This window comes from Stomoxys calcitrans, chromosome 1 (assembly GCF_963082655.1).
Source record: "Stomoxys calcitrans chromosome 1, idStoCalc2.1, whole genome shotgun sequence".
NCBI classification, from domain to species: domain Eukaryota; kingdom Metazoa; phylum Arthropoda; class Insecta; order Diptera; family Muscidae; genus Stomoxys; species Stomoxys calcitrans.
In genome coordinates this window covers 215,625,501-215,638,531 of record NC_081552.1, presented here as the reverse complement: position 1 = coordinate 215,638,531, position 13,031 = coordinate 215,625,501, and the positions used below count along the sequence as shown (strand labels likewise).

At 38.5% G+C, this 13,031-nt stretch overlaps 1 protein-coding gene across 3 annotated transcripts in view; it reads right to left on the bottom strand.

The window, feature by feature from the left end:
- The window catches only part of LOC106093353 (connectin), a 468,933-nt gene that overhangs the window by 206,845 nt on the left and 249,057 nt on the right, over window positions 1-13,031 (bottom strand). For all 3 annotated transcript variants that reach the window (XM_059360700.1, XM_059360701.1, XM_059360702.1), the window contains one exon: window positions 11,367-12,476. In XM_059360700.1, the coding sequence (XP_059216683.1) occupies window positions 11,367-12,362 (996 nt within the window). In that variant the 5' untranslated portion in view covers window positions 12,363-12,476. The remainder of the gene's footprint in view (window positions 1-11,366; window positions 12,477-13,031) is intronic.

The following is a 13,031-nucleotide window of genomic DNA, read 5'->3' as shown; positions in this document are numbered from 1 at the left end:
TAGCTCGACACGCAATCTAGCAACAGCTCCAACAATGGGACGCGTTTGCCTAAAGCAACAGCAGCGAGTCTTTTAGCTTCCACAGATAACTTAAAGTCAAAGGAAGAGACAGCATTCACAGACACATGCATGCGCACACACATAGCCACACACACACATACACATAATGCAATAACCAAGTACGCGAATGAACGCCAACAAACTCTAAGAATGATGACAATTTGGACAGAGGAACAAAAGAAAAAAGAAACGACATCAACAGAGGCAGCCTTAAAAGGCGAAAAGCAGCATCAAGTCGTTCAAAATCCCAAGCACATGATTGAGGAAAGCTATATTTTTAATACCCTCCACAAAAGGAGGGAAGGCATTATGATTTGGTCATGTTGTTTGCAACGAATCGAAATATTTTAGTAAAGCTAAAATGACTTCAAATTTGTGTTCTGAAACCCTAGAAAGTTTAAAGGTCCAAATAGACACTACGCAAACATATATGGAGCCTTTTGATTCTCTATTTAGATTTGCATTTTACCTAACCCTATTTCTCCTTAGAACATCTTATCTCGGGAAACATCTTGTTACCCCTATTCATGATGCAGGGTAAAAAATATTCGTCTTGTTTGGATTTTTGACCATCTTTCCTTGTTTGCATTAGGCATATACATCTGTGTGTGTGAGTATTTGTGTGCTTTAAGTGTGAATATCCATGTAGATTGGTAGTGGTGGCAGTGGCTGCTAGTGACAGTGTCACAAGAATTTTAAGATGTAAGTCTCATATCTAAAAATACTCTGCATAAGTTACAATGACATACATTCACTCCCCCACACAAATCCACAAAGAATGCCAATGTGGCTGTGTGTGCGTGTCTGGCTGTGTGAGTGCGTGTTCTTATGAAATACTGCGAAAGTCTTTGACCGTCCTGTAAGTTTATTCCAACCGCCAGCATGACTGCGTGTGACAGAATATGCGACCAGTTTATCTGTTCCACTTCTTACTTGCCAAATGTCACATCGCTGATAACAGAAAAAAAGAAGAAAAAAATAACACAGAACACCAAGATGACAATCTCTTTGTGCATGTGACTCTTACACTAGGAGGCGCACTCACACCCGCGCACAATCTAACAGTGGTCGCAATTAATGGGTATATATTTCAGGCTGAGAGTAAATATTGGCAGAAACTTTTAATTTAAATTTATCTGTGATGGATTATGTAATTTTGTTTAGATATATTGTAGCATGAGGGTTGAAAACTGTTGCAACGCTGTGCCATATTTAAGCCTAAACTTTGATTGTCGTACAAATACACTACAGCTTACATAAAGTGATACTAATTCAAACGACCAAGTTTTGTTTTTCTGGAAATATTGTTTGGTGGATCCAATGTCAAAAACATTTGGAAGATGTATAAATTCAGAATCCATTCGCTTTTGCTCGATTTAAGACCTTTTTACCATGACCGTTGCTCTCAGTCGGTCAAAAAAGGAGTTATACCTACCACCGAAGGATGGGGGTATATTAATTTTGTCATTCCGTTTGCAACACATCGAAATATGCATTTCCGACCCTATAAAGTATATATATTCTTGATCAGTGTAAAAATCTAAGACGATCTAGCCATGTCCCTCCGTCTGTCTGTTGAAATCACGCTACAGTCTTTAAACACAGAGATATTGAGCAGAAACTTTGCACAGGGCCTTTTTTTGTCCATAAGCAGGTTAAGTTTGAAGATGGGCTATATCGGACAATATCTTGATATAGCCCCCATATAGACCGATCTGGCCGATACAAGCCATATTTATTATCCGATTTTGCTGAAATTTGAGACCGCGAGTTGTGTTATGCCCTTCGACATCTTTCGCTTATTTGGCCACGATCGGTCCACATTTGGATATAGCTGTCATATAGACCGATCCGCCGATTTAGGGCCTTAGGCCCATAAAAGTCACATTTATTATTCGATTTTGTCAAAATTTGAGACAGTGAGTTATGTTAGGCCAGTCGACATTCTTCTTCAATTCTGCCCCGATCGGTCCAGATTTGGATAAAGCTGCCATATAGACCGATCTCTCGATTTAAGGTTTTGGGCCCATAAAAGGCGCATATATTGTACGATTTTGGCAAAATTTGGGACAATGAGTTGCGTCGGCCCCTGGCATCTTTCTGATATTTGGCCCAGATCGGTCCAGATTTGGATGTAACTGCCGTATAGACCGATCTCTCGATATAAGGTTTTGGGCCTATAAAAGCCACATTAATTATCCGATTTTGCTGAAATTTAGGACAGTGCGTTGTGTTAGGCCAGTCGACATTCTTCCTCAATTTTGCCCCGATCGGTTCAGATTTGGACATAGCTGCCATATAGACCGATCTCTCGATTTAAGGTTTTGGGCCCATAAAAGGCTCATTCATTGCCCCATTTTGGCAAAATTTGGGACAGTAAATTGCGTCAGGCTCCTTTGCATCTTTCTGATATTTGGGCCAGATCAGCACAGATTTGGATGTAGCTAAAAGACGCATTTACAAAAACTTGCAAACTGGCATTAAGTTCGGTCAGCCCGAACTTTAGATACCCACAACCACGTTTACATATATTAACCCATAGCAGCTTTATCGAAATATAGTCCGATTTGGCCCAAACTCGGCATGAACGTCTGATAAATACAATTCACTGCTCAAGTTGGTAAAGCAGAATATTGGTCTAAATGGCAGCTATATTATATACCATATATAGCTCGAATGTCGAAAAGCCTAACATTATGCCAAATTTTAGTGAAATCGCAAATGGTATAGCTATATTCAAATATGGACCAATGAGGACCATATTGAATGCGAATGTAGGCGAGCCTTACAAAGCTCAGTGTGCGAAATTTCTGCGAAATCAGGTAACAAATGCGCCTTTTATTGAATCAAGACCTGAAATCGGGAGATCGGTCTATATGGCAGCTATATCAAAATATACCCCAATCTTGACTATACCCGGTATGAATGTTGGGGAGCCTAACGCAACACATTGTGCCAAATTTCAGGGAAATCGGATAACAAATGCGCATTTATTTGACCCAAGACCTTACATCGGGAGATCGGTCTATATGGCAGTATATCTAAATATAGCCCAATCGTAACCATACTATAGCCCAATCTTGATTATACTCGATATAAATGTCGAGGAGCCTATCGCAACACATTGTGCCAAATTTCAGCGAAATCAAGTCTAGATTAGGCCACATAGTTTTGGAATGCACACAGCCCCCTCTTTGCGAACATCTATCATTCGTTGTCCGTCGGGCCTGATCCTGAAGACTTAGCTTACATGTCGCTAGACGCATACCCTCAGATTCCAGTTTCCCTGGAATGTGTAAGGTAGATCCTAGTCTCGCAAGCTCGTCTGCTTTACAATTTCCTGGGATATCTCTGTGGTCCGGCACCCAGAACATGTGAATTTTGAACTGTTCAGCCATCTCGCTGAGAGATCTGCGACAGTCGAGGGCGGTTTTTGTGTTCATAAATACGATTTAATGGCTGCCTGGTTGTCTGAGAAGATATTTATGCCAATCGTCGTAATTACATTATATCTACTCCATTCCACCACTTCCTTAATTGCAAGGATCTCCGCTTGATACACACTGCAGTGGTAGGGTAACCTTTTCGATATGACCACAACTAGATCTTTAGAGTACACCCACCTGGTCGTCTAGTTTGGGACCATCTGTATAGAAGTCTATGTAACTTCTATTTCCAGGGATATTCTAGTTCAATCGGTTCTATCGGGAACAGTGGTACAGTACTTTTTATCAAGAGCGGCCCAGGTAGGGTGAAATCCACACTACCTGGAACATTGGATATTGTATCAAAGATAACACAGTGTTCGTAGCCGCCACATGAGCATAGAGAAAGCTTCCTTAGCCTCACGGCAGTGGTTACAGCAATTTGTCTAGCCTTAATGTCCAGGGGCATTAGATGTAGCATTAAACTCAGTGCGTTTTCGACATCCGTGTCGTTTATGGTTTAGATCGGTCTATATTTGGATATAGCTTCCAAAAAGACCAATATGTTGTTTTACAAAATTGATTAATGACTTGTACTTATTAGACCACTAAATGTCAGTGCCGAATTTGGTCCAAATCGGACCATATTTCGATATAGCTGCTATGGGGGCATGAATTATGCATTTTTCACCGGACTATGACGATAGGTGGTTTACATTTATATCCGAGGTGGTGGGTATCCAAAGTTCGATCCGTCAAAACTTAACGCCTTTTAAATTGTTATACCCACCACCGTAGGATAGGGGGTATATTCATTTAGTCATTCCGTTTGCAACACATTGAAATATCAATTTCCGACCCTACAAAGTATACATATATATATATATATATATATATATATATATATATATATATATATATATATATATATATATATATATATATATATATATATATATATATATATATATATATATATATATATATATATATATATATATTGGGTCGTCGTAAAATTCTAAGAGGATTTAACGATGTCCGTGTGTCTGTTCGTCTATCCGTCTGTCAGGCAATCCGTCTATACGTCTGTCCGTCCGTCTGTTGTAATCACTCTACAGGTTTCATAAATTGAGATATTGAGCTGAAATTTGGCACAAATACGTCTTTTTGATGCACGCTGGTTAAGTTATTGAACGGGGCAAATCGGACCATATTTGGATATAGCTGCTATATAGACCGATTTTCCGATAAAGGGTCTAATGTCCATAAAAACTTAATTTGTCATCCGATTTTGCTGAAATTTAAAACAGCCAGTAGTTTTAGGCCTTTCGACATCTGACGCAGATATGATTCAGATCGGACTATATTTAGATATGCCCGATCTGCCAATAAAGGGTCTGAAGACCATAAAAGCTCAATTTATTATCCGATTTCGTTTAAAATTGAAACAGTGGGTTATTTTAAGCCTCCCGACATCTAACCTAAGTATGGCTCAGATCGGAATATATATAGATATAGCCGCCATATAGACCGATCTCCCGGTCTATATGGCGATCTTTTTAAGCCCATAAAAGCTTTATTTTTCCATCGATTTCGCTGAAATATGAAACAGTGAGTAGTTACAGGCCTCTCAACTTCGAACCTAAACATGATTCAGATCCGATATAGCTGCCATATAGACCGATCTGCCGAAAAAGGGTCCGAAGCACATAAAAACTCTATTTATTGCTCAATTTCGCTGAAATTTGAAGCAGTTGGTTATTTTAAGCCTCCCAACATCTGACCTAAGTATGGTTTAGATCGGACTATATTTAGATATAGCTGCTGTATAGACCGATCTGCCGATAAAGGGTCTGAAGCCCATAAAAGACTTATTTTTCATCCGATTTTGCTGAAATTTAAAACAGTGAGTAGTTTTAAGCCTTCCAATATCTGACCTAAGTATGGTTTAGATCGGACTATATTTAGATATAACTGTCATATAGACCGATCTTCCAATAATGGATCTGAAGTCCATAAAAGCTTTATTTTTAACCGATTTCGCTGAAATTTGAAACCGTGAGCAGTTTTAGGCCTCCTAACATAGGACCCAAATATGGTTCAGAACTGCCATATAGACCGATCTGCCGATAAAGGGTCTGAAGCCCATAAAAGCATTATTTTTATGCAATTTCACTGAAATTTTAAACAGTGAGTAGTTTTAGGCCACCCGCCATCCGACCCAAATATGGTAAAAATAGGACTGTATTTAGAAATACCTGTCATATAGACCGATATGCCGGTTAAGGGTCTCAAGCTCAAAAAGAGCTTTATTTATTACAGTAACTTTTATTTTTAAGACCACTCAATGCCCGTGCCGAATTTGGGTCGCTAGGTTATCCAATTTTCAGCGGATTGTGACGAAAGGGGATTTACATATATACCCGAGGTGGTGGGTATCAAAAGTTCGCTCCGGTTAACACATTTTGACTTGTTTTTTATTTACCATGGTGAGCTTTTCAATATCTATCCTTTAATTTTATTATTAAAACTGCATAAAACTCTAATTATTTAAAGCAACTATGAGAATTGTGAGAGCTCACTCACAGTTTAAGTTGCATTAACAAGCTCAAAGGCTCGACTCATATGCATACATATAGAAAAATACATGTGTCTGATTTTATTAAATATATACGTAAGAGTATATTTACATGTTTGGAGTATAAACAACACATTGTGCTCGCTGCTTTCATAAATCTATTATGCCACGATTTTGTTATTCAATATTTTGTAAAGGGATTAAATTCTAAGTTGTAAACATTTGAACACAATGAAAATATTTACCGCCACTCGCTTAGCTTTCTCTAAAGCGAGTGTGTGGGCGAGTTTATGATGTCCTTTTTTTGCAATGCATCAGTTGCTGTTGTTGTTGTTATAGTCCTTACCCGTAAATCTTTTTTACTTGGTATTTATATAATTTTTTTTTATGCGAGTTGTTGTTATTTATAGCCTGATGCTTGGCATGGCTGGAAGGATGCCTGCTTGACTGACTTAGCCATGATGGCTGGAAGTTGAGTGAAAGGCACGTATTCGTGATTGTATAATGTTCGCTACTCGCTTGGTTGCTGTTAACAACAGTCTTGTGATTTTTCTACTCTTCTTTTTTATCGTTGCTTTGCTTGCTTAGTATTTATGCCATAACAGTATGTGATTTTTATTTATAATTTCTATTCTATAAAGTAAAGTAGTATGAGTGAAGAGAAGAGAGCTGGACTACACAGACTAGCTGAGGAGAGCGTATTTGTAGTACATAGCTCAGTGACCTCCATCACGTTTCGGGAATGAAAAGTGAAAAGTTGTATTAAATTTTATATTAAAGTTTTTTTTTTTTTTCTTTTTTCTTGTAGTATCTGTTGTCTTTTTTACTGCATTCGAGTATAAAATACGACATAAGTTTGTTGACTTTTTGTTTTTTACTGAAAATTTAGTTAAAAATTCTAGCAATTTCTTTTGTTGACATAAACTTTTTCATGTTGTATGGCAACCGGGGTTGGCAGGGAGCAATTTTTTCAATTAAAAAGAACAAAAACAGTAATAAATTTCTAATTTATTTGTAACAATGAACTGTGCTATAGTCATTAAGGTAGCAACAAAGATAGATTTTTTTTCCAAAGTTTAGCCAACAAAGTTTGTTCATATTGATTTATCTGTACATGAAATATCAAAGTAAATAAATTACATATGTAAATTAAAAACAATTACAAGAACAAAAGTTCGGCTAAGCTGAGTTCATGTACGCTCTACCATTAAATCGGGAGATAGGTATATAACGTTTATAGATCACTTTGGATTACAAATACTTTGCATGAATGCTGGAAGTCATAAAGGGTGATTTTTTTGAGGTTAGGATTTTCATGCATTAGTATTTGACAGATCACGTGGGATTTCAGACATGGTGTCAAAGAGAAAGATGCTCAGTATGCTTTGACATTTCATCATGAATAGACTTACTAACGAGCAACGCTTGCAAATCATTGAATTTTATTACCAAAATCAGTGTTCGGTTCGAAATGTGTTCATTCACCGTAACGTTGCGTCCAACAGCATCTTTGAAAAATACGGTCCAATGATTCCACCAGCGTACAAACCACACCAAACAGTGCATTTTTCGGGATGCATGGGCAGTTCTTGAACGGCTTCTGGTTGCTCTTCACTCCAAATGCGGCAATTTTGCTTATTTACGTAGCCATTCAACCAGAAATGAGCCTCATCGCTGAACGGTGACACCATGTCTGAAATCCCACGTGATCTGTCAAATACTAATGCATGAAAATCCTAACCTCAAAAAAATCACCCTTTATTATGTAGAGGTCTAATTCAAAAGTCATAATAAAATTCAAAAGTTTCGCGTCAACTCGATAGATTTTGAACTTGTCCTGGATCTTGGGGAGAATATCAGAAACAAGTTAAACAAGTATAAAGGCATAAAGTTCGGCCGGGCCAAACTTTGGATACCCACCACCTCGGGTATATATGTAAACTCCCTTTCGTCACAATCCGGTGAAAATTGGATAACTCAAATTCGCACGGTAATTGAGTGATCTAATATGTATTAGTCACTATTCAATTTTGTAGAACAAAATATTGGTACTTTTGGCAGCTTTATCCAAAAATATAAATATAGTCCGATCTGAACCATATTTGGGTCCTATGTTGGGAGGTCTAAAACTATTCTGTTCAGACCCTTTGTCGGGAGATGGGTCTATATGGCAACTATATCTAAATATAATCCGATCTGAACCATATTTGGGTCGGATATTGGAAGGCTTAAAACTATGCACTATTTCAAATTTCACCGAAGTCGGGTAATAAATAAAGCTTTTATGGTTATCAGACCCTTTATCGGGAGATCGGTCTACATGGCAGCTATATGTAAATAAAGTCCGATCTGAACCATATTTAGGTCAGATGTCGGAAGGCTTACAATAATCCATTGTGTTAAATTTCAGCGAAATCGGGTAATAATTAAAGCTTTTAAAGCTTACAAATTTCATCGAAATCGGATAAAAACTAAAGCTTTTATGGGCTTCAGACCCTTTGTCGGGAGATCGGTCTATATGGCAGCTATATCTAAATACAGTCCGATCTGAACCATATTTGGGTCGGATATTGGAAGGCTTAAAACTGGCACTATTTAAAATTTCATCGAAATCGGGTAACAAAGAAAGCTTTTATGGTTTTCAGACCTTTTGTCGGGAGATCAGAGCAGAACCATCTTTAGATCAGATGTCGAAAGGCTTAAAATAACCCAATTTTTCAAATTTCATCGAAATCGGGTAAAAAATAAATCTTTTATTGGCTGTTATGTCTATTGTAAATATAGTCCTATCAGAACCATATTTGGGTCCTATGTATGGAGGTGCTTCAAATTTCAGCGAAATAGGATAAGTCGAAGCCCGAAAAGTCGGCCGGTGCCGACTGTATAATACTCTACACCTACCCTATAAGTACAATGTGGGAGCTATATCCAATTCTGAATCAATTTTGATCGACCTCGGCGAGCAAATATGTTCAAACTGTAATAACTACGGTTGACAAATGACAACATTATTGGAAATTGCCCAAAATCTGACAAACATATTCTATATGTATCTATCTATATCTAGTTCTGAACCGAGATCGAGCAAACTTCTCAGATAATGTGGAAGTCGTCGAGCAAGGCGTTGTACAAAGTTTTGGGAAAATTGGTTAATAAATGCAATTGCAATGGTTCTAGGAGTGAAAATCGGGCGATATATTTAAATGAGAGCAACATCTAAATCTGAACAGATTTCTATAAAATTCATCAGTAATGTCGAGAGTCATAAAAAATCCTTCCTGCCAAATTTCGAGAGAATCGGTTAACAAATGACCATTTTATTGCATTATTTCTGGAAATCGGACGAACATATACATGGGAGCTATATCCAAATATGAACCGATTTCAACCAAACTTCTCAGATATCGTGGTAGTCGTCGAAGAAGGTGTTGTACAAAATTGTGGGAAGCTTGGTCAATAAATGCGCTTGCAATGGCTCTAGGGGTGAAAATCGGGCTATATATATTATATATGATGGATATATCTAAATCTGAACCGATTTCTATCAAATTAAATAATAATGTCGACAGTCATAAGAAAATCCTTCCTAACACATTTCGAGAGAATCGGTTAACAAGTGACCTTTTATGGGAGCTATATCCAAATCTGAACCGATTTTTTCCAATTTCAATAGGCTTCGTCTCTAGGCCGCAAAACATTGTTGTACCAAATTTTAAGACGATCGGATGAAAATTGCGACCTGTAGTTTGTACACAAATTAACATGGACAGACGGACAGACAGACAGACAGACAGACGGACGGACAGACAGACGGACATAGCTAAACCGAATCAGAAGGTGATTCTGGATCGATCAGTATGCTTATCAATGGGTCTATCTCTCTTCCTTTTGGGTGTTACAAACTGATTCACTAAGTTATAATACCCTGTTCCACAGTAGTGATGTAGGGTATAAAATAAAGCTTTTATGGTCTTCAGACCCTTCGACGGGAGATCGGTCTATATGGCAGCTATATCTAAATATAGTCCGATCCTAACCATATTTGAGTCAGTTGTCGTGAAGCCTTAAACTACTCACTGTTTCAAATTTCAGCGAAATCGGATAAAAAATAAAGCATTAATAGGTATATCCAAATATGGCTCAATTTGGCCCGTTCAAAAAAAAAAATTTCAGCTCCGTATCTCAATTTTTGAAGGCTGTAGAGTGCTTACAACAGACGGACGGGCAGACATATGGACATGTCTAAATCGTCTTAGAATTTTACGACGATACGAAATATATATACTTTGTAGGGTCGGAAATTGATATTTCGATGTGTTGCAAACGGAATGACTAAATGAATATATCCCCATTCCTACGGTGGTGGGTATAAATAGGCATTAATTTCGTCCAGCCCGAACTTTGGATACACACCACCTCGGATATATATATTAACAAGTAAGAGCGTACTAAGTTCGGCCGGGGCGAATTTAATATAACCACCACCATGCATCGCATTTGTCGAGTTTTTTGCGCGGTATCTCTTGAAAGCTGAAAATTGTAGAAGTCATTGGGTGATATTCCATTCCATTTGGATAAGAATTGCGCCTTGTGGGCGCTCAAGAGGCCCAATCGGAAGATCGATTTATATGGGAGCTGTGTCAGTCTGTAGATCGAGTCAGACCATATTCGACATGTATGTTGAAGGTCAGAAGCCGTTCTATGCGCCCTCTAGAAGTTTAAGAAGTTAAGATCTCAGATTGGTTCATATAGAAGCTATAGCAGGTTATGGACCGATTTAAACCACACTTGGCACAGTTGTTGGAAGTCATAACAAAAAACTTCGGATGAGAATTGCGCCCTCTATTGGCTCAAGATGTCAAGATCCAAGATCGGTTTATATGGCAGCTATATCAGGTTATCGAAAAATTTTAACCATTCTTTTCACAGTTGTTGGTTGTCATAACAAAACAAAATGCAAATTTTGCCCATGAACATTTCGCTAAGGAACAGGGGCAAACTTCTCACATATCAATGAGTGCATTTCGATTCAAGTTTAAGCTCAATGATAAGGGGCCTCCTTTTATAGGCGAGTCCGAACGGCGTGCCGCAGTGCGACACCTCCTTGGAGAGAAATTTTACATGGCATAGTACCTCACAAATGTTGCCAGCATTAGGAGGGGAAAACCACCGCTGAAAATTTTTTCTGACGGTCTCGCCAGGATTCGAACCCAGGCGTTCAGCGTCATAGGCGGACATTTACTAGGATTTAGTCCATGGACATACAATTCTTTAATCAAAAGCAAACAACTGTTCGTACTTACCTCAATTTTATTGTCATCCAATTCCAACTCCGTTAAACTCCACAATTCCGCAAAGACAGTGTCACCAATGAAATTGATATTATTGTGAGTCAATTTCAGAACATTCAAATTTCCCAATCCTTTGAATATGTCACTGGTGAGTACCGAGATTTGATTGTGGGCCAAATTCAAATAAATCAAGCGCACCAAATCCGAGAAGAGGCCATCATGCAGATTGGTTATGTTATTGTTATTCAAATTGATGCGTTCACACAATGGCAAATTGCGGAAGGCCTTGCGATCGATTTCGAAAATTTGATTGTATTCCAGATTCAAATCACGCAGCCGTATATGATTGGCAAAGGCCTCCTGGTCGAGGGCCATTATTTGATTGTTGGTCAACACAATACGCTCCAGCTGATGCAGATTGGCAAAGGCATAGCTGCGCACAATCTCCACTTGGGAATACTCAATGGTAATGCTGGTCAAATTCTCCAAAGGCTTTAGAATATGGGTGGGTATATAGTCCAAACGTCCATGATTTTGAATGACAAACTTCAAATCTCTTAAGCGGGTCTGTTGATAAAATCTCGTCCAGGTGGTATCGTTTTGATGCAGTCCCTCGGAGAATACCCAACATTCGGCTTTTTGCACTGGCACATGATTCTCATCCGGCGTGCAATAACACATGAGCTTCATATCGCGGCGCCGCACACAAAATCCTGTCTCATCAATGGGTCCATTGTAATACGAAGCCGAAGAAGAGGCCGAGGAGACAGCATAGGGCACTGATCCAGAGGAGGAGGAGCCATATGCATTGTATTGACTCGAGGCGGATGAAGATAGCGAGGAGGAGGAGGAGGCATAGTTGGTTATGGTTGAGGATGACAAGCGATCATTGGCTCGTCTTCGGTTTTCTTTATCCCTTGTTCGACCCTCAGCTGCATTCAGGCTTAGACATAGTGCCAGTATGGCCAAGGGCACTGTGGCCTTTCGAAGCAAATGTAATCTTAACATTTTGTTGTAATTTTTGCCTAATGCCACAATGGCTTTTCTTTTCCTGGGAAAAGGAAAATTTCTTTAAGATCCTTGGCAAATTTTCCGCTTACGAGTGTGCTTTGTTCAAACAAACTGCAAAGAAATTAAAAGAAAATAATATTATTATAAATTTAGCACCGTCATAATGGCAACACAAGTTTACAAAATTTAACATTTCATTAAGTGCCCTCCCAAGCCCCCTCCCCCCAAAAACATGAAAAACTTCAAAATTTCATTAATAGCCTCAATGTCTTAATTTGCCAATAAACTTCTCATGCAGCAACCCCTTGGCAGAAATAGAAGAAGAAGAAAGCCGTTAGTGGTTTTTCCATTAACAAGGAAAATTACTCGAAACTAGTGTAATCACCCAAAGCAATAAAGCAGGACGACTTGTCATCATCATTGGCAAATTGCTGCAAAATTTTTGTTTGCTTTGTGCTCCCTACCATTCTGTATAAGACGAGGGTGGAAGAAGACTTCCCGCGGGGGCCGCTACTAAAGTGTTTCGTTTTATATTTTATAGCTTTACTTAAATTGTTTTATTGCTTTAACAGCAGCAACATTCGCAATAAGACACACTTCAAGAAGCACACATTTAGCTTCCCCTCCCCTTCCTTTTTGTGTACAAGAGGCTGTGGTTGACTGCGG